Source organism: Orbicella franksi, chromosome 4 (assembly GCF_964199315.1).
Source record: "Orbicella franksi chromosome 4, jaOrbFran1.1, whole genome shotgun sequence".
NCBI classification, from domain to species: Eukaryota; Metazoa; Cnidaria; class Anthozoa; order Scleractinia; family Merulinidae; genus Orbicella; species Orbicella franksi.
Window position 1 is genome coordinate 29,532,301 of NC_138148.1, and position 18,019 is coordinate 29,550,319.

At 39.2% G+C, this 18,019-nt stretch overlaps 2 protein-coding genes across 3 annotated transcripts in view; both read right to left on the reverse strand.

Moving 5' to 3' along the window:
• Nucleotides 1-8,489, reverse strand: part of LOC145483830 (uncharacterized) — a 9,460-nt gene extending 971 nt beyond the window's left edge. The window contains exons 1-2 of the mRNA XM_081462374.1: nt 8,085-8,489; nt 1-1,565 (exon numbers count right to left, since the gene is read on the reverse strand). The exon at nt 1-1,565 is cut by the window's left edge and continues 971 nt beyond it. Coding sequence (XP_081318500.1) covers nt 1-1,508 — 1,508 coding nt within the window. The 5' untranslated portion in view covers nt 1,509-1,565; nt 8,085-8,489. The remainder of the gene's footprint in view (nt 1,566-8,084) is intronic.
• A 2,016-nt stretch (nt 8,490-10,505) lies between these two features.
• The window catches only part of LOC145485102 (xanthine dehydrogenase/oxidase-like), a 32,662-nt gene continuing 25,148 nt past the window's right edge, over nt 10,506-18,019 (reverse strand). For both annotated transcript variants that reach the window (XM_081463752.1, XM_081463753.1), the window contains 10 exons: nt 17,892-17,987; nt 17,395-17,523; nt 16,494-16,568; nt 15,475-15,527; nt 15,043-15,157; nt 14,465-14,530; nt 13,553-13,741; nt 12,899-12,972; nt 11,841-11,934; nt 10,506-11,561 (listed from right to left, as the gene is read on the reverse strand). In XM_081463752.1, the coding sequence (XP_081319878.1) occupies nt 11,511-11,561; nt 11,841-11,934; nt 12,899-12,972; nt 13,553-13,741; nt 14,465-14,530; nt 15,043-15,157; nt 15,475-15,527; nt 16,494-16,568; nt 17,395-17,523; nt 17,892-17,987 (942 nt within the window). In that variant the 3' untranslated portion in view covers nt 10,506-11,510. The remainder of the gene's footprint in view (nt 11,562-11,840; nt 11,935-12,898; nt 12,973-13,552; nt 13,742-14,464; nt 14,531-15,042; nt 15,158-15,474; nt 15,528-16,493; nt 16,569-17,394; nt 17,524-17,891; nt 17,988-18,019) is intronic.

The following is an 18,019-nucleotide window of genomic DNA, read 5'->3' on the forward strand; positions in this document are numbered from 1 at the left end:
CTCTTTAAGAAAGAAACCTGCAGACCTTCGTACAACCGTTCAGTCAGCCTTTTTGCTTCCACGTATCCTCGCAGAAGCATGAACTTTTGTGACTTTGGAAACTGGTGCAAACCACGCTGAAATACGATTTGTTCAATCACATCAAACATTTTACTGTCCCATTTTCTTGCCCTTCCAAGAGACCAAACCACTTGACATAAATGACCATTGTCAAATTGCGCCACATCTCTTGTCAGCAACTCACTTTCAATTTCCTCAACTAGCCTGTTGTCCTGTCTTCGAGCAAAAACAAACGAGTACAGGATAAGAACAAGCTGATGCACCTGAAATATGCAGACATCACGGGTGAAAACCTCATCCCTAACAAGATAAAATACTTTGGCATTTGTCACATCTCTCGTTGCAAAGGACCAAACAATTTGTGATAGTGCAGAATTGTTAAATCCCTCTACCCCACTTGAGGCAAGTTCATTGTCCATGATATCGAAAAGCTGCTTGCCTCCTTTTTTAGCCTTGCTGAATGCCCAAAGTATCTGGACAAGACCGCGTCTTTCCAAGTTAGCTGTTCCACGCCTTAGAATCTCTTCTTCCACTCTGTCAAACAACGTGTCTGCCTTCAACTCCTTCTTTGCAAAGGACCACACAAAGAGAGCAAGGTCACCACTTGCCATTAACAAGAAGTCTCTTGATAGAATTTCTTCCAACAAAATGTGAAAGACTCCATGAACAGCACAGCGATCTGACTTGGCAAACAACAACAACATTGCAGCAAGTAACTGATTGTTAAAGTTAGATATTTTCAACTGACCGTTACAAATGGATTCTTGTAACGCGAAAGATATTTCCGAGGCTGTCAAGTCCAGGTGTATGCATCCATTCACAATCTGGCAAATACCTACATCGCCAAAGGCTGTGATACCACGAGACAGAATAGCTCTCTCACAAACTTGAACTAGCTCGTGATTTTTCTCTTCAAGTTTTCCTAAAGCCCACATCACATTTGCAAGATCCCAGGGCAGGCATTTGGTAATGTCTTTGGAGATACTGTCCAGTAATTCCAGGTATGCGCTGTTTAAAGCTTCCCTTGACTTGCCTTTTTCTTGTTTCAAAACTCGTCTCTGGTTTCCGTTTCTTCCAGTGATCTTGGCAATGTTATAAAGCATGGTTGCTCTATTCACAATGCTTACTGAACTCTTGATACTCTCAAACAACTCAAATTGTTCTATGACTGTTTTAAGTGACAATATTTCCTTGTTGATTTTAATATCATCTTCAGATGGGCGCGGTTGAGAAGAAAAGTTAACAACTGATGGTCTTATAAAGTAGCTGCCAAACTCTCTTGGTTCACTTTGTTTTAGAATCTTGGGAGATGACCACGAAGTTTGGGACAAGTTTCTAGACTCTTTAAATGCTCGTGAAGGGAACACTTGAGTCAGAAAACGACCATGTCGCAGGGGATGCAGGCTTATAAACATGGACAGAGCCCTCGTTCCATACATTGTATGCATTGTTACTTGGTAGTTCTTGTGAGTCTAACAAAAGGTTCCTTGCAGTTTTCTTCCTACCTGTGTTGAAAGCAACAACATTTTAATGTACGATTTAAAATGAACGCATATTGAAACAAAGGAAGATATCACTTCTGTTTTCATTATCAGTATCACTGATAATAGAGTCACCTATAAATTTCTATGTATGAGATGTAACTACAGCCTTTGGATTTTGTGGTCCAAAGAGGTCAAAACAGCCCTTCAAGCCACCCCACCCACCCCAAAAAGGAAGACAAATGACCCCCTGCCATACAATAACAGGCCCTAAGGGTGTTATCAGGGCAGAGAAAAGTTCAGTGGCCCAGTGGACAAGTGGAAATTAGCCTCAGTAGTCTTGTGAGTCTGAATGAACATGTCAGCTTGATAAATGACAATTTCCAGTCAGAAGCTATTTCAAAACTAATAATAATATTTTCCACAGGGCCGTTCTGAAAACCACTTTATGTGAGATCGCCCCCTGTATAAATATTATTATTATTATTATTATTAATATTACTATCATTGTAATTATTATTATCATTATTATTATTATTATTATTATTATTATTAAACTAAAGATTGCAAGATTAGTTAACCATCAGGTTGAAAGCATGAAATTAATTAGGAATCCAAGCATACTTTGCGCGCATTGTCCTCTGACATCCATACTGGCTGCTTCGTTGGCAAGTAATATTTAAGTGGGGGAAAGTGAAAACTGAAATCTACTGGCCCACTGTGCAAGTGGATTTGAATTTTTTTTTTCCTGCCCTGCTTATGAATACATTTAGTTATAAAGTAGTGCAAACAAAATACTTTTTCCAACAATCATTAAAAAGTACCCAGAAAAGTGATTTTTTCGTTATATAAGCTGATAAGGTACAATAAATATTTATTGTAATTATCACTTATTCTACAGAGACACTGAGCGGGAGATGTGGTGGCTTGTGTGTTTCGACTCTGTATTGAGCACTTGGCCTGGGTTCTTAGCTCTTACTGTGCCCGTGTTTATCCAGTCTATGTATAAATATTTACTGGAAAATTCACTGCATCAATTATATATTTGTGTCATAAATACCTCAACTAAATGAAATTAAAGTAAGATTTAACTTGAATACCAACAAAATAAGACAACACTGTCACTGACTTTGTCTGTAGTCAATAACATTTCAAACAAGTTGCTATTAGAATTTTGTACTCGATGGACTCTAAAGCACGATGGGCCAACTTTCTTAAGTTCGTACAGAATAGTATGTTATCAGCTCCTTTAAATTGTGGCATGCGACAGCAATGAGTTAAAAGATTGTAAAATGATTAGCAAACCTTAAAAAATTATGTGACTTTTTCTTCATGGTCAGACTTCTAACAGGTGCAAGGACTTTCAATAGACATCAGGGGCATTCATTTGAATCTCATGTCTACCTTGTGGGGCAGTGCTTATTCAAGGCCTGATATTTAATGATGAAAATAAGATATGTATGGTGTTGACATGAATCAATTGATAGGCTGTAGGCATATCTGGCTAATGCTGAATTTTAGGTTATACAGTCGAACCTGTAAATAACAGCCACCCTCGGAACTGGCTACTTATTACAGGTGGCTGCTTAATACAGGATCACTAAAAATACTCACTGGGCGTGGTCTAATGTCAATTTTAATGGCGTATCATACAAAAACATTTCATGTAAGGAAAAAATAGGACAATCAACACTCTTTCAGGTAATCAATACTTCAAACAAAGTTCAGTGCCAACTTGTAACTTAATGGAAAAATATATGTACATGTAAAATTGTAAAAGTACTGTGCAATAAATTGTCCTCTACTCTTCTACAGTATACAGTACTGAATTTCTATGACTTACAGTTCACAGCAAAATCCATATCTGTATTAGTTTATAGTGACAATGGATTGCATTTTACAATGTAAACATAATAAAATACCACATAAAATGACACGTTGCTTAGTTTCTGCTCAAGGGTGGCTGCTTAATACAGGTAAAAATGACAAAGAAAGACAAACATAGGATTGCTATGGGGTGGCTGCAGCCGCTTAATAGAGGTGCACGCCTAATTAGGTAACAAATACAGCGTTTGCATAAGTGAAAAATCGGTGGCCTGAAAACTGGCCTCTTAATAGAGAGTGACCACTTAATGCAGGACCGTTATATACAGGTTCAACTGTATTTTGCTTTTTTCACTCTGGATTGCCAGAAAAAAGCTCAAAGCAAGTTTCTGTGGCACAACAAAACAAAACAGTTTGCCTCACTTTAAGTTTTGAGGGCAATAATTTTGTCTTCACTCCAAAATATGGCAAAATGTTGATTTCACATCAACAGGCAACTTCAAAGATGCTTTTTTCACTTAAATAAAATAAAATGTTTATTTCATGAGAATACCTGACCGTAGAGATGTTCATTTCACGTACAGAACAATAAAATGTTGATTTCACAAGGAAAAAAACTGTAAAATGTTAATTTCATGAGAATGTGTAACCACAGCGTTGCTCATTTCAGAAAAAGAATAAAATGTTGATTTCATGTCAACAAGAAAGCTCAGAGATGTTGATTTCACTGAAAAAAACACTAACATGTTGGTTTCACGTCAATGGGTGACCTCAAAGATGCTTTTTTTCCTTGAGAAACGGTAAAATGTCGATTTCACATCAACATGAAAGCTGTGAGATGTTGATTTCACTTAAAGAACAATAAGATGTTGACTTCACGTCAGCCTGCGACCGCAGAGATGTGTTTTTCACTTAAGAAACAGTGAAATTTTGATTTCACAAGAACATGTGACAGAAGAGATGCCCATTTCACTTAAGGAAGAACGAAATGTTGATTTTACAAAGCTCTTGAGGTTAGGGTTCTGTCCCATGATCCCTGAAGTTCGACACATTACAAGTCATGCTGATTTGAAATAAAGTCACTGTTAAAATTGATCGCTTCTTGGCCATTATCTGTGGGACTCGCTGTGACAATAACTTCAAAAAAAACTCCTGTTTACCAGGCCACAAGACGTCCATTGAATGTAATCATGAAGCATGCTGGTGAGGGTCTCTTCAACTCAGGAGCGGCAAAAGATGGCAGTCAACGCTTCCTTAAAACGTGTTAATGACTTACGGGTTTATCAAGACTTTATTATGCCTTAAATCACCAGGCAGGCATGCAAGGTACTTTAAAAGGGCACTATTAGAGAAGACCGAAGACAGCATCCGTCATTTTCAATGCCATTGAAATTACTGATACTGCACATGGTGAAGCAAAATGCTATTGCTTTAAGGTGGCCGAACACAATTTTTGCGTGCGCTTTTGCTGATGCAATTCAGCGCATGCACAAAGATTGCAAAAAAACAAACATGCCGTCAATAGAGCGATCATTTTATTTACTCAACACCCACAGCATCTGTGCTATTTTTCTCTACATTTAACGCAGTGTAGTGATGGCTTTAGTCTTTTATTACAAAGATATGTTAGAAAAGGTAACGATGCAAAGAACCCAGCAATTCTCAGCTTTTTCTTTGTTACCGAAAGAACCCAGTTAAATGCAGCGCATGCGTAGTAGGTAAAAAAAGTGCAATTGAATGAAAAATTGCACTCTCAGAAATACGCCTATTTCTCGAGAACCACTCATCAGAATTTCACGAAATTTGGCATGAAAATACTTTAGGAAATAAGTAACTGGAGTATTAAAAATAACTGAATTTTAACAAAGGAAATTTTAGATATTCCAGTCAACCTTCAACAAGGGATAATTAAAGATCTTTCTGTTAAATTATTAGCAAAATGGTGTTAACTTGTGGGAATCATTACAAGCTTGTTGCAGGCAAATTATAAAGAAAATCTAATGACTAGATTTTCTACAAATAAACAAAACCGATTTTAAAGGCCTGTTTATGTTTAGTCATGTTGCCATGGCAATGGCACATATGTCAGCTTAACCATGAAAAAACCAAAGTTTGTGTTGTTAACTTGCTTGGTGCCATTTTTGGCGACCGAAAGATCAAGGGTTTTAGAGAAAAAGGCAAATGAAACACAGGTATCAAAAACTGTGTTCAGCCACCTTAAATACCCCAAGTTGTGTTCCTGAAAGTTATGTTTAAATATCTTATTATAAGTAGTTTCACAGAGATTTCCTTTGTTTCGATATGCTCCAAATAAAATATTATAGCCAAACCCTCATATGAAAACAAAAACAAAGGTGTGACCTACTAGACCATAATATCTCTTTTCTGTTTGATGGTATTTCCTTTGACGCACGTGTCGTGTTTCACATTACAATAACCGATGTGAACAACCTGTTTCCCAGATTCCTACTCCATTTCCTATTTTCCTTAGACTTATGAGAAGACAGCTAAGATTCTGAGGGATTTGATCTTTGAACACTGTAAACAGAAGCTACATTCATGTATCGTATTGCCATAAGATGCCACCATCTTTGCTTGAGAGAAAGCTATCTTGACCAGGGGAGATTTCCTTAAACGAGTGAAAAAAGTCCAGGTCGCTTTTTAAAATATAATTTTAAGTCAATTTACAGAGATTGAAGCAAATCAGAGGCAGAAAAAAAGAAAAAAAGGCCTAAAATTGGACATAGGGCGGATATGCATATGGCTCTTCAATTATCAGTTTATCAATTCCAAATCACCACCAGCAGGTCCAGACAGGTTATTAGAACAAAAAACCATCAACTAAAGGGTTCCTATGTAGAATCATTCAGAGGAATGACACAGGAATGGTTTCTATAGCATGTATTGTAGTTTTTGGGAGTTTTTGGTGTATAACAGTGTGCTGGTGCTGGTGTATAAACGCTTAACTACCTAAGGTGACTTGGCATGATAACTACGGCTTCTTAACTTCTATTTATTCCCCATATTGAATACTGTATCCAGGCCAATAACAGGCATCTTACACAATCCATTGAGTCCAAAGTTTCCCAGTGAACATAATACAAAGAAATTGGGATTATTTGAGCACGCCAATTAGAGGGAGAGAGATTGGGAATATGGCTGGCCGTAGGCTCCATTGGGGTGGTGTTGAATAGCATTCTGAGTTGTGGGACTTTGGTCACTTGCCAGGTGCGTGGCATGGAATTTAAAGTCTTGGTTAGCGTCAAAGTCTAGCGGAATACACCCTGGACCAAGTACAATATGTTACAAATATAGGGAATTCTTATGAAAAACTTCTTTGTTGAATTTTTCGCTCCCTTTTTGTCTTGACAGTGCTAAAAACTCAGAGGCTTTGTACCTCAGTCCAAGGAACTACATAATAGAAACTCTTCAGTTACGCATATCATATAGCGTATGAGCCCAAATGAAAGGTTGTACACAGTCACGGATCTTCCAACAAAAATATTGGTTTCTTTTTCGTTCCTTTGAAGTTTGCCCAGCTTCAATACTACTCCTCTCTCTTACCTATGATTTAACCGAGCAGATATTTTTAATTAACAGTAATTTTCCTTAAGTCTATTGCGTTTGACAAAAAAAGAACGCAGTCCTAATACAGACTAGAGTGAGATTTTTTGGGACAAAGGATGGAGCGATACATCTTGGGACACAAATCGGCCACCCTGCAGAATGCCACAGGGCCAAAAATAAATGACATCATCGCAAAGCATCTGCTTACGAGTCAGTTTTAAATTTCTCAATTATTCGCTCGTTTGCAGTTATGATTCTGTGCCGTGCAAATCAACGCAAACATGGCTTGTTTCATTAGGATGCGAGATGATGTGCTTTTGTGACATGACCAGGACAATTATTTATTTTATGTGTTCACGAACACGACTTTGAGTCGCCTTAGCTTTGGGATGTTAACTGTGGGAACAGTTATATTTCATTGGCTGTAGTTTGATTGCATTTGTTGATTATTTCCAGTTGCGACAGATAGTTCAGTGTTTACCTGGTCGAATATTGTTTGGAATCGGTGGAAAAGTACTCTGAAGGCAAGATCCATAAGAGTTAACCTGAACAAAGGAACGACAATGTAAATACTCTCTACTTTTACTCGTCAAGGAAAATATCCGAATCAGTCGCACAGAGTTTGTTTATAATAAACGAGTATGTGACTGCAAATGTTGGCTTATATTTGTGCTTCCTGCTTAGAATAATGTAACTGACAAAATGTACCTTTACAAATTAGCTTTTACCCTTAAAAACTACCAATTAATGCGAAAATAGCAGGAAATTAGAAGATTTTAGTTCTATTAAACTTGTGAGTCTACGAAAACTGGCGCCGTCACGCAACGTATCAACAAATCGTAGTTTACAAGGGACCTCGTCACTAGCATGGACTTTGACATTATGATCTATCTGTCTGTAAAACCTCGGTTGTTGATGAAAAATGTTGATTTTGACAATAGACAGATGTTGAAAGTCGACTAGTGAAATCATTTAAGGTCAGAGATATATTGAAGTGACGCCGTCGAACGCACTCTCGAAATCTTTGATTACTACTACTAGTAGCCCTACTAGTAGAAGAATGAAGAAAATAACGAATACGTGTACAATATATGCAGTCTGACATGACTATCACAATAATAAAATAAATTTCGAAAACCAAGATCTTCGTACCTTAAAAGCACTCTCCGACTGTCAGCAGACTTCCAGCACATGAGACGAGACCGAAATTAAACTGTACGGAGGTCGCCATCTTGAAGTGCCAGGGATCGTGGAGATTGGTAACTACTAATGCTGAGTGACCGCGCATCCTTTTGCGAAACCAAACGACCCGAGGTCAACGAAACGGAAAGAAACGAAAATTGTACTCCGTCGCTTTTTATAAATACTGAACTTGACGTTTCGTATGCTAGACACCAAACTGAGGAAAATTGTCTACATCAGTGATTTTTAACGATTTTCATGGGTCTGTCCTGTTATTGACGATAAATTTCGTGAATAACGTTGTCAAAGTAGCTGTGGATCCACGAGGCGATCCCATGACTCCGCACGAACCATGCTCCAAGCAGCCTTGCCTTTCCCGCCAGTATAAAGACCTATAAAGTATTCGAATGTTTAAAATTATTAATCTTAAAAACAGAATGACGCCTGTCACCTCAAAATGTCATATGGTCCACTCCACACCACACACACAAAAAAAAGACTAGCGGCGCCTTCCATTTGATGAAAAATTTCGGCTTTTAATAATTTACGAAAATTTCCAGTCAGGAATGGAACAACACTTTCAGCAATTTCCGGAATTGAAGAAAACCTTGGAAAGAATACTGAAATTTTCGAAAATTTCTTACCTGGAATTATCGTTCTAATTGCCATTCCTCCTGGAATTTCCAAAATTTTTCGGTTGAAAAGTTCGCCCTTCGGAAATTCAACAATTTTCGGATCTTCCGGAAAATTTCCCAAGGAAAATTCCTTACCCTGGAAGCAGCGTGGCCGAGTGGTTTAGGGCGCTGGTATTGTAATCCGGAGGTCCCAGGTTCAAGGCCTCCACCCTGCCACTAGCGGGATTTGTTTCTCGGTAGTCCCGAGTTCAAATCCTTGGTCACGCTTTGTAAATAGCCAACTGGTCTGCCTCCTGCCAGTTAGGATTTTTAACTTTGTGAAGTGTTTGAGACATTTGTTTCCTTTGTTTCAGTGGCATGCCTGTAAACTAGCTAAGCTTAGTGCTTGTATAGCTAAGTGCATGACCACTATAAATAAGATTTACATTTTCTTTTACATTTACCATTTGTCCCCTTTTAGAAATTTTCAGTTGAATGGAAAGCGCCCTAGATGTAACGAAAAAATTCTACATACTCCACTAACAGACGAAGTCGCAACACATCATCACTTCAAATTTATTTCATCATCAATATCGAACAATTTTTATACACCATGTCTTGCAAGATCAACAAAATATTTTAAACAATTTGTTCCTCGGTAAAAGGGGCTGGCTAGTCAAAATCAACACTTCGTAACTTTTTAGCACGAGTCACCTATTAGGACTCAAGTACACTACAAACTAAACTTGCTTCAAGATTAGCCTGTCAGTAGCCATAACAGTAACTGTTTATAACAAAAAAGAAAAGAAAAATTATCACAAGGTTTCATGTTGCTAGAATCAACCGGTTTAGTTTTTAGTTGGTTGGGCTTTTAATCGTTTCTATTGGCTAAAGACCGTTTTCGTTTGGATTGGTTAATCAACATTTTTAATCGCTATCAAATGGGATGGATTTGATTGACTTTTTCCAGACAATCGCTATCAAGATCCCCGAAACAGATAAACTAAAACCGGTTGTGTTTCAAATACTTGGCTGGTTTCCACGCTGTTTACACTCCAGTTGATTGAATGACTAGGCTTAACCCCTTTATCCCAGAACTTCTTGTTTAAGACGTCATATCCACATACAAATTCTCTTTTCTCGTCCACTTACGATTACTTTAGAACTAGTTAAGAGAATTTAATTCTGCGAAAATTCCCTATGATATTTCAAATCCCTGTTCTCGTGAAATAATCGCATACAAATCAAACTGATTTTTAATAATGCCCCCCCACTCCCCGCAGTGATCAGTTTTTCAATTCTTAATATCCACATATATTCAGATGAGAATTAAGATTTTAATCGTCATTAGTCACCTGTTTATCAATAAAAAATATAACGACCGTTCTGACATTGTGCAAGTATATATTAAGAAAATTTAAGAAAATTAGATCTATTAGACTGTTCACAGTCCCCTATTTTTTCGTGACATCGTAGATGTCGATCGTTGAGCTCGACGAGCTGCCATCTTGATCTCTTGATGCGAGCGAAACTTGAGAGAGTACAAAATGCCCGCGGGTAGGGGTGGTGGAGGGCACGGCTGGCGGAAAAAATAAAGAGACTGTAACAGTTTCACTCTGTCTCGTGTTCAAGGGGTGCGGCCGCTAGTTTGGCGCCTCCGTTAATCAAATCAATTAACAATCTCCTTCCCTGAGAAAAAACCTGTCAAATCAGGGATGATGATATGAATACATGTTACTGTGTTGTGAATTTCGAAACATTTTGAAGGTTTACTAAGTCCGCCCCGACAACCCCACGCTATTAACCCCACCGCCACTACCCACGGGCATTTTGTACTCTCCCCAGTTTCGCTCGCATCAAGAGACCAAGATGGCGGCCCATCGAACTCACCGATCGACATCTACGATCTCATGGGAAAATAGGGGACTGTGAACAGTCTATAGATATATTAAATAATCATACCAATGCAGTTGCATTACATCAGATATCTTGATCCGAAACGATCGATTTTCGATGTAAATTACGTCTCTGTCAACTTACACTCTAGAAACAATTACAAATACCGTCCATTTTGCACAACTGAATTATTATTTAATAATTACACCCGTAGCCCTCAAGGGCTATTGACCCGTGGCTCTCGAGGGCGAAGGGTTTAATTGTTTTAGTATCACCCAACTAGTCGGACAGAAAAGGCAATAATAAAGTTAGCAAATGCAAGTTGAAGAAATATTTACTTCGAAATAACACGAAAGAAAGCATCACGCTCAAGTGCGCCAATTTCGCTACTCGAGCTGGGACTATTACTAATAGTCCTCTAGTAGCGTAGCCAATTAAAATGCACGATTTGCATTAGTTCTCTAGTTGGGTGATAGTGATATTTATTATTCGGAACGTATCGAGAAATATAAGACTCTCATGCATAATAAGTGCAATACCCTCCCCCGCTTCCCCATTCTTTCCTCACAAAATAACGCGATAAAAATAGTTAGTACAAAAGTACGTCTCTGTTAAGCTTATCAGCATCGTTCCTGACAAATCCCGAGTTGGGAACTAGAAAGGAGTGAAGCGACTGAAAGTCGCGTGAATTGAGTATGAATAGGGTCGGGTGGATGGGGAAGCAAAAGTAGGTTTTAAAAATTTCACATACGCCAAGAGACCGGGCTGTATATTATGACATTCCAAAAATCATCATTATAAACCGATTATTAATCACTTATACGAAATAGTGGCACCATTTGTCGTCTTAACCACTACATGTCTCGAATCATAACCTCGCAGTGTCTCATGGGTACACGTTAAAGTCTTTCACTGATGGATCTGCTAGAGGTGTGAACTGTGAACGAAAAAAACAAAGTTATTAAGGAGGAGTCTCCACAATTAATGAACAAAATTCGTAGCAGTCAACTAGTATACTACAACAAACGTTGCAATCTGATTGGCTGAGCTATGGTACCATTTGCTGATACCAACGCTCCAATCTGATTGGCTGTTAAGACAAATTTGAGTGTATGTTGCGCTGATTGGAATTCGGAAACCAGAATTATAATAATCACAACACTTTATTTATATAGCTCAATTTCCATTGCTGTTCAATAGAGCTGGTCTCTCACACCTGTTTAGTAAACTGGTCGACACAAGCCATTCTAATGCGCTCACTGGTGGCAGGACTGTCCAGTCTGAAGATCCCTTCAACACCTGACTCACGTCTGTAATGAGAAATAAATATTGATTAATTAACAAAATTGATTAATTAACAAAATGAAGGCTTGAAAGTTAGAAATATTAGCGACAAAACGCGCGGGAAATCGTAATGAAAGCATACGTTGCACTATCCTACAACATAGTTACCGGCATTAGGCACCTGCCTACAAGTCATTTGATGATTGTATGAGTCAAGCAATAGATCGTTTTCACTGTCACGCAATAAAAAAATAAATCGAAAACCATCCAGTGAAAAAAGCTATGAAATTATGATGTTATAGAAGATAACTAAATAAGCTACTTCTCCAAGTTTTAGGCCTGCGCGTTTCCCCAAACTTCAGATATTCGTCGAAATGTTTCGCCGACATTTACAGAGCCCAGTATGAAAACGCCATTTTGGTGTACCTCCGTGGTACACCAATATGGCGGCCGGAAAATAGTGTAAACATGTGGAACTTACTTTGGCTATCTAGGCGACTGATTATCAGTATTGATCAAACAAGCATTAACATAAGCACTTTTCCCAATGCTTTAACTTCTAAAAAGGCTCAAAATCATGGGATAAGTGTATATTTTTCGACAAACTCGATCATAGCCTTGTGTCACGCACCTCAATAACCCTGAAATTCAAAATGCTCTCGATTCCAAACGAAGCACGCTATTGAGCTGTAAAATTGTAAACAGATATAAATGTACCGCCTCTTGTGCCTGATGAGGACAAAAACTTTGGTGGCTCTTTCGTTTTGGACTTTAGAAAGTGATGACGTCACGTGAAAAAGATCTATAGCCGGTCATATGATAGCCAGCACTAGGTCACGCAACACGCACTGACTGCCAAAGGTCACGCAATAGTCATCGGGTGTACGGACGTCATCTGATGACTGTCGTAAGTCACGCAATCGTCATCACATGATAACTGCGAGTCACTCGGTAGTGATCCGATTATCGCCACAAATCACGCAATTTTACCTGGCAGCCATGACAGCATCCTTGATGGCGTAAAACACGGAGGAAGCCAGGAACAACGGAGGTTCTCCTACAGCCTGAAAGTACAAATAAATCAACCTTTAATGACAAAAAGAGTAAAAAACATCTCGACGTAAACAAAAGAAAGGGGAAGGCTTTAGATGTGATGTAATCGGCGAATCTTTGCTGACGCCGTTTACATTTTCCTCAATAACATACGACTTTGTGTAGAGAAGGCTAAACACGAACTGGCTAAAAACATTTAAAGAGCTTGTGAAACTTAGTAAAAGGTGAAATGTTTGGCTCTTTGGGTGTAATATTCGAGAAGAAATTGGCGTTCAAAAACTGTACAATTTGTAGGTGGTAAAAGCGCTAATGGACTCGTACCTTATTCGTAAAATTTTGAGTTTTTGAACCCGCGTCGCACAAAAAGTATTCAATACATCGGGCTCAAATTCCTTGGGACAGTTTATCATGCTGTGCCCTTTCAATATTCAGAACTAATGTTTTTGTAGCTCCATCAGAAACTGTATCGCTTATGCTAATGAGACAAATATTGTAAACAAAGATTCTCTTTTACTGGGCTCTTGTTGTTGTTGTTGTCTAAAGGCTTTGTCGCATGCTCAGAAAGAGAATCGTCACGAGCATCATTCATACTTTTGAAGAGTAAACAGCTTTCTCGTTCGGTGCACTGCGCAGAAGATGAACGTAAAACTCCGCTGGTATGTCTGCAAATCCGGGAATCTTATATGCCCCAGGCCCCATCGTCCACAGAGAGCCGCTCTGAGAGTATCGAACTTCTTCCAGGGTGAACAGACCCAGTCCTTGCACAAAACCGCCTTCGACCTGAAAGAGCGCAAATTTAAACGGAATACTCAGTAACAAAATAATCAATTGAAAGTGTCAGTCTTTGCCTTTGCTAAAAAATGGAGTCATATACCAAACATATAACGAAAAACTAAATTTGTTATCGTTGGAGGACAGGAGTTTCTTGTTTGATGTGTTGTTTTTTACAGAGTCCTTCATGGGTATATTAAAATAGATACATCCGCCTTTATTGAATTTTATTCACATTTTGAAAGATACCCCTTGAGGGGTAGGGACGATCTGACACTGAAGAAGCTTTATGCTAGGACAGATATTTTTAAGTGTAACTATTTTAATAGGATTGTCGATATGTGGAATATGCTTCTAATGTCAATTCATCATGCTTCTAGCGTCTCTGGTTTTAAGAGGGGAGTAAGGGATTATTTAATTTCAAGAAATGTTTAATTTAATTAAGCTGTTTTAGAATTCCCCCCCCCCCCTTTTTTTTTTTCTTTTATCAGGTGGTCTGCCTAGTATGGGAACTTTTGCTGACCATCCTTATGGCCATTTTAATCTTTTATTGCTTGTATTTTCCATGTTATCTTCGCCATTAAATTGTAATAAATAAATATATCATGTATACCATGCATTCGTAGAGTGGTTATATGCCCTCTCGTGTTTGTTAGGTCAGACTTACATGACAGAACTTGTCATTAATAATTACGACGCGGCAAGTTCGCGGAATGAAGAAGTTCTACTGACCTGTCCGATGTCGATAGCCGGGTTAAGACTGGTACCAACATCCATCACAATATCTGTACGAAGAACCTGTTAAACAAATTAAGAATAAGTACAGATCTAACAAACTACTGTAAGCTACCAAGCGACTAAAGAGAAAGATTTGTGCCAAGGTTTTGAGGTGTAAGATGAAGCAGACAGGCTCTTTAAGATGGAGTGAGAATAACGTGACAAACTCCCCTTGGATCGAGTCCTTAAGATGACGTGACAGTAGTGTGACCTATTTCCTCAAGATGGCGTGACAGTGTGTGGCCAAGCCCCTAAAACCATAACCTAACAGCCTTATGCCAATATGTCCTTTTAAGATGGAGTGATAATAATGTGACTCACTCCCGTTAGATCGAGTCCTTGCGATGACGTGACAGTAGTGTGACCAAGCCCTCATGACCATAGATATCATCACAGCCTTATGTCAATGTGTCATGTCAGCTAACGAGCAAAGTCATTTGTTTCTGAAGAATCTATTGTCCGGCGTCTTGGGTCAAGACCTCCATAAAGATTGCGGAAAGAGGAGTTGAACAATATGACCAGCCAGTCCATACCTGGTGATCTCCCGTGAGGCAGTCGACCTCCACTTCAGAGCAAGCAGCACCAAAACAAAAATAGTTAAACACTCGGCCAGTGTTCGTTTTCCAGTCGTATCCTAAGTCAGGTGTTCTGAAAGAAAGGTAAAACCACTTGCTGAAATTTAAACTGGTTAATTCATGGCACAGGGAGACAGGGACATTATTGTTGTTGTAAAATATTTCCAGTAATGGAGTTGCGCTTGCTTTTAGCAACAAATGCAAGATTCAACTGATACAAGCTGACGGACCTTCAATAAAAAAAACAAACAAACAAACAAAACAACTGGTTAACCCTAGATATTGCAAAATACCTATCCTAATCTAGGGCCCCGGCCCCAAGAGAACGAAAACAATGATGGCCTTAGGTCATTATCTTGGTTATACAAATTTGTATTCTGCTTTAGTTACCTGTAGAATCCATTGGCAGAAAGATTGACGCGATCAAAGTAGGCAGAGCGAACCTAGTAAAAACAAACAACACATCATAGGATTAATGGAAAATACTCTTGAATGGTATGGTTTTCTTGTTGTTCATTATTTCAGTGGAGTTCCTTGACGCAGTCTCTTTTAGAGTAGCGTGAACACATGACGCCAAACATGCTTTACTTGGTGTCAAAGCTGGCATGATTGGTCATCAAACGTTTGAAGTTTAGCAGACCGTAACGCGAACTTTCGCGTTGAAAGTCTTGCTCCCGCCAATATTTCATGGTTATACCATAAGAAAAAACACTTTCGCGAAAGGCGCATGCATATTGACACAGGTCAGGGTCAATTTCTCTGAAGAAGTCTTCAATGTCCAAACTTTTCTGCCATTTCGTGTGCTGACCTTTTCGTGTGAAAGTTCGCGTTACCGTCTGCTAAACTTCAAATGTTTGATGACCAATCATGCCACGTTTGACACCCAATTAGAGCATGTTTCGGCGTCACGTGTTCACGCTTAGATGCAAGCCACGGTAGTGGAACTCCGTTGACACAAACAACTTTGGTTCTTTGAAATAACTGGCTGTCAGATTGATCTGTAATACAAATGTAAAGTGGTTAGTGAAGGCAAACTTAGTAAAAAGTAAATAATTAACTGAAAACTGATAAGGTTAATGTAATAAAATAGACTTTTCATGTAACTGCCTGACGAAAGAATTAACTAGGCGACAAACAGACGAACTTATGACCAATAGACAGACAGACAGAGAGACAGGCAGGCAGGCAAGCAGACAGGAACACAAGACCGGTTGGTAGGCAGGTAGACAGAGAGACACAGACATAGACAGACATGTACAGACAGACGGAGACAAACAGACAGACAGCTCCACAGATGATGGAGTGCACCGCTCAATAGTCGGAGTGACTGGGTGACCGATTAACCACCCAACGGAGTAACTAACAGGTAGGCAGGAGACCTAAGTGACGATGCAATGCTGTCAACTTACCCAGTCCTCCCACGTTCCTTTAGGATTTTCCATTTGATAAGGTTTTAACCGCTCAAGGATTTGCTCGCAGGCAATCTGCCGAACCATACAACACACAACGTTAGTAGGTATCTTTTTGATTACAGGAAAATGAAGGTCCTGTGTAACTATAGGCTGCTTTTTTGTGTTTGATACAGTCGAGATATATAGGCTCGATTTCTGCCGCACCCTCGAGTCCAGTCTACGTGGAGCGCGGGCTCTTTTCCCGAACAGCGGCTGATAATCGAGCCTAGATACACACAAGATATGCTACACTTTGACTACACTCGACATATACTCCCGCCGTGCGTCACATGTTCATATTTATTTGTGTTGAAGTGAGCTATACTATGCGAGGAAAAAGTCGTAGTTTTCCATACATAACTACAATTATGCATCTAACCATAGTTAATTGACGGGAACAACTGCCAAAAGGCTCCTTAATCATTTCACGAAGTTTCACAAAAGTAAGCTGGAATGATTTGTTTTCTCTAGAGAAAAAGTTTTACTGTGGTGGCGATTCGATTCAAATTATCTCATAAATTTCCAATAGATCATAGAGCCAGAAGCCAGGCACATTCATTGGAACAAAAGAAAGTGTTAACATAAGAAAAGAGTTCAACTCCCACAGGATTGGTTTGGTGCACCAACATAGCCGCTGTCTCATTCTGTTGGAACATCAATATGGCTGCACGCTATCGGCCATACTCGTATTCTCGATGATGGACTGCAACTAGCTTGCAATGGAGGCTCATGCGAAGGGAAATCAATATATAAAAAGAGATAAACGTCATTTACATCTGAAAAGACTCCCTACATTAGCCTCAGTTGCAAGCTAGTTCCAGACCAAAACCGAGAATGGCCTATGCACTAAGTGCCTTACTTTGACAGCCATGCCGTTGAGATCAGATGAGGCTGACGCTGCTGTCGGAGATGTGTTTGCAACTGTGTTAGTGCTTGTTTCAGAAATGTGGATTTTAGACAATGGAATGCCGAAACTTCGAGCAGCTACCTGCGAAAAACATAAGAAAAACAAAAGAAAAGAAAAGAAATGAGTTGCTTTAATTCAAAGTAAATGGCATTTTTTGTCCATGGGTATATAAACAAGACTGCGTCTCACTAAAAAATGAGCCACAGACTTCGTTGCAGGCGTAAACGGAGAGGGGTAAGGGAGGCGAAAATCTCCCCCTCCATCCATGCCCGCTCTCTCTTTCTCCGTCTCCCCCGTTTTACGCTTGCTACGCAGGCTGTAAGAGCCAAAGCTCTCCCAGACTAACCTAATCTGTCGTCAAAACCAAGCACAATTGCGTGAGTAGGTTTGTAACTGAACCCGCTCTGTCAGAGCTAGTAATTTTGTTCACCAGAGGGATTTTTACTGACCTGCACCATTTTGGTGTGTAGTCCTTGCCCCATTTCTGTTCCACCATGAGTAACCAGAACTGATCCGTCTGTGTACACGTGAACTAGAGCCCCAGCCTGCCAGAAAAAAGTAACAACAAAATAACAAA